The sequence below is a fragment of the Saccopteryx bilineata genome, chromosome 1 (genome assembly GCF_036850765.1).
Source record: "Saccopteryx bilineata isolate mSacBil1 chromosome 1, mSacBil1_pri_phased_curated, whole genome shotgun sequence".
Taxonomy (NCBI): Eukaryota; Metazoa; Chordata; class Mammalia; order Chiroptera; family Emballonuridae; genus Saccopteryx; species Saccopteryx bilineata.
In genome coordinates this window covers 95,134,875-95,138,963 of record NC_089490.1, presented here as the reverse complement: position 1 = coordinate 95,138,963, position 4,089 = coordinate 95,134,875, and the positions used below count along the sequence as shown (strand labels likewise).

At 39.6% G+C, this 4,089-nt stretch overlaps 1 protein-coding gene across 1 annotated transcript; it reads left to right on the top strand.

The window, feature by feature from the left end:
• The first annotated feature begins 1,078 nt into the window (after window positions 1-1,078).
• LOC136319966 (large ribosomal subunit protein eL39) lies at window positions 1,079-1,502 on the top strand. Its single transcript, XM_066253104.1, has one exon. The coding sequence runs from the start codon at window positions 1,106-1,108 to the stop codon at window positions 1,259-1,261; it is 156 nt and encodes a 51-aa protein (XP_066109201.1). The 5' UTR covers window positions 1,079-1,105; the 3' UTR covers window positions 1,262-1,502.
• Window positions 1,503-4,089: the final 2,587 nt, after the last annotated feature.

Here is a 4,089-nt window from a genome sequence, read left to right as displayed (position 1 = left end):
GCAGCGAAACCAATGACCCCTGGCTCAAGCCAGTGACCTTGGGCCTCAAGCTAGTGACCTCGCACTCAAGTTGGATGAGCCCACAGGGTTTAGAACCTTGGACCTCAGCATCCCAGGTCCAAGCTCTATGCACTGCACTACCACTGGTCAGGCTATTGTCTATGGATTTTGACACAGGAACAAAGGCAACACAATGGAGCAGATAGTCTCCTTAACAAATGGAGCTGTAACAATGGGACATCTAAACATAAATAAATAAATAAATAAATAAATAAATAAATAAATAAATAATCTAGACAAAGACCTTACACTGTTCACAAAAATTAACTCACAGTGGATCATAGATCCAAATGTCAAACGCAAAATCATAAAAACTTCCTAAAACGGGAGAAAACAGATGACCGTGGTTATGGCGATGACTTGACAAAGGCACCATCCAGAAAAGCACTAATCAGTTATTAGAATGGCCAAAATAGCACACTGACAGAACCAGCTGATGAGGATGTGGTGTAACAGGAACTCTCATATATTGCTAATGAGAATGCAAAATTGTATAGCCACTTTGGAAGACAGTTTGGTAGTTCCCTTTTTAAAAAATTTTTAAAATATTTATTGATTTTAGAGAGAGAAGAGAGAGAAAGAGAAAAGCAGGAGGGAAGAGCAGGAAACATCAGCTTGTAGTTGCTTCTGCATTGCCTTGACTGGGTAAGCCTGGGGTTTTCAAACCAGCAACCTCAGCATTCCAGATTGATGCTTTATCCACTGTGCCACCACAGTCAGACCAGTTTGGTAGTTTCTTACAAAACTAAATATACTCTTACTATACATACTACTATATTGTCATCTCTTTAATAAAATCCAGCAATCATACTTCTTGGTATTTACCCAAAGGAGTTGAAAACTGACGACCACTCAAAGACTCACACACAGATGTTTATAGCAGTTTTATTCATGATTACCAAAATTGGGAAACAACCAAGAGATCTTTAAATAGATGAATGTATAAACTGACCAGACAATGGAATATTATTTAATGTTAAAAGGAAATGAACTACAGCTTTTTTCTCTCCGCCATCGTGGTGCGTGCGGTTGTTTCTTCCTCACCATGTCTTCTCACAAGACTTTCAGGATCAAGAGGTTCCTGGCCAAAAAACAAAAGCAGAATCGGCCCATTCCCCAATGGATTCGGATGAAAACTGGTAATAAAATCAGGTACAACTCTAAGAGGAGGCACTGGAGGAGAACCAAACTGGGTCTGTAAGGAACCACACATGAGATGACTCACATTTATGCTGTGTTCACGTTGCCTACACCTCATAAATCACTGGAAAGAGCACTGCTGTCGGACAGTTGGCTATTTTAATTGGGAGATTGTTGGGGAAATGAGTTTTCTCTATGATAATTTTTTTTTTTTTTGCAATAGGATCTGGATCAGTAATAAATGTGAGACCTTTTAAACTGCAAAAAAAAAAAAAAGGAAATGAACTACAAAGCCACAAAAAGACATGGAAGACCCTTTAATGCAGGGGTCCCCAAACTTTTTACACAGGGGGCCAGTTCACTGTCCCTCAGACCGTTGGAGGGCCAGACTATAAAAAAAACTATGAACAAATTCCTATGCACACTGCACATATCTTATTTTAAAGTAAAAAAACAAAACGGGAACAAATACAATATTTAAAATAAAGAACAAGTAAATTTAAATCAACAAACTGACCAGTATTTCAATGGGAACTATGCTCCTCTCACTGACCACCAATGAAAGAGGTGCCCTTCCAGAAGTGCGGCGGGGGTCGGATAAATGGCCTCAGGGGGCCACATGTGGCCCACGGGCTGTAGTTTGGGGACCCCTGCTTTAATGTATACTAGTAAGTGAAATACAATCTGAAAAGGATAGATACTGTATGGTTTCAACTACACAACATTCTGCAAAAGGCAAAACTATGGACACTGAAAAGATCTCTGGTTGTTAGGGATGTGGGTGGGGATAGGAGGAAGGATCAATAGGCAAAACACAGAGAGTTTTTAAGGCAGTAAAACTATTCCATGTAATGCTGTAATGTTGGATACATGTCATTATACATTTCTCCAAATCCACAGAATGTGCAAGACCAACAGTGAACCTTAATGTAATGTGTATGGGCTTTAGGGGATTATGATGTGTCAATGTAGGTTCATCAAAATGAATGTATAAATAAGTAGAACAAATCAATGCTTCTTTCTTTCTTTCTTTCTTTCTTTCTTTCTTTCTTTCTTTCTTTCTCTCTCTCTCTCTCTCTTCCTCTCTCTCCAAAATCAAATAATAAATCGGGGGAGATGTTTATTTTACTTTTTTTTTACAGAGACAGAGCAAGAGTCAGAGAGAGGGATAGATAGAGACAGACAGACAGGAATGCAGAGAGATGATGAAGCATCAATCATCAGTTTTTTGTTGTGGCACTTTAGTTGTTCATTGATTGCTTTCTCATATGTGCTTTGACCATGGGGCTACAACAGACCGAGTAACCCTTGCTCAAGCCAGCAACCTTGAGTCCAAGCTGGTGAGCTTTGCTCAAACCAAATAAGCCCATGCTCAAGCTGGCGACCTCAGGGTCTCGAACCTGGGTCCTCCACATCGCAGTCTGACATTCTATCCACTGTGCCACTGCCCGGTCAGGCGGGAGATGTTTATAATGCAGAGATTATGCCTTATGTGGGGGCAACTCTGTTCCTTTTTCTTAATTTTGCTGTAAACTTAAAACTGCTTTAAAAAAAAATAAAATCACCCTAGCCAGTTGGCTCAGCAGTAGAGCATCAGCCTGGCATGTGGAAGCCCCAGGTTCAATTCCCGGTCAGGGCACACAGGAGAAGTGATCATCTACTTCTCCACCCCTCCCCCTTCTCTCTTTCTCTCTTTCTTCTCTTCTCCCATAGCCATGGCTCAAATAGTTTGAGCAAGTTGGCCCCCCGTGCTGTGGATGGCTCCATGGCCTCACCTCAGGTGCTGAAATGGCTTGGTTCTAAGCAACAGAGTGGCAGCCCCAGACAGTAGAGCATTGCCTCCTAGTGGGCTTGTTGCATGGATACTGGTTGTGGCTCATGCGGGAGTCTGTCTCTATGCCTCCCTGCCTCTCACATGATAAAAAAAAAAAATTATACTCTGTCTGATCAATTCCACTAACACAACTTGTCTTTTAAGCTTTACTTAATCAGTCAACGAGGCTTGCTCCTTGTCACCTCTTTAATGAAATCCAATTATTAATTTCTATTGAACAATTAATCAATTTTTTAAAATTATTTTTATTTATTTATTCATTTTAGAGAAGAAAGACAGAGAGAGAGAGAGAGAAAGAGAGAAGGGGTGAGGAGTAAGTGTCAACTCCCACACATGCCTTGACCAGGCAAGCCCAGGGTTTTGAACCGGCAACCTCAGTGTTCCAGGTCGGTGCTTGATCCATTGTGCCACCACAGGTCAGGCAATTAATTCATTTTTTAAAACATCCTATGAAAACAATAGTGAACTTTGCTGTTTAATACCATACCCTTAAATGTCTTTGAATATAAGTCCTCATTTAGTACTTAGTTCCTTAGAAACTTCATTTCATACCTTTCAGTATGTTTGCCAATTCCAAGTAATTATTTTTTTTTGGATCAAGTACTCTTTAATACTTGGAAGATATTAAATTGATTACCAGGCCACAGCATCATGTAGATTATACTTATTGTTAATAATAATAATGTCAGAATATGCTCTAAACAATATCTACAAAGATAAGTAGATCATTCCAGTTGATAAAGATTTGAAGAAAAAGGAAGAACCAGGTATTAAGAGGGGGAAGTGAATGTCTATGTCACAATTCAAACTTAAAAAAAAAGTCAAACTAAAAAAACTACTTTATACAACAGGTGCCCACAATTCAACCCCAAACTCTCCCCAATCTCCATATGCCAAACTCTGTCTGAAAAGCAGCATAGAGAAAAATCTTTGGGTTTATATTTATAGATTATCTCTGTGTTTTTTACTAGCCTTCTTCCAGGATTAGAGAAAGAAGTGGCACTTCCTCCTTGCAGAGCATCTCCGTTGTTAGGGATGTTGTTAGGGAGTAATTA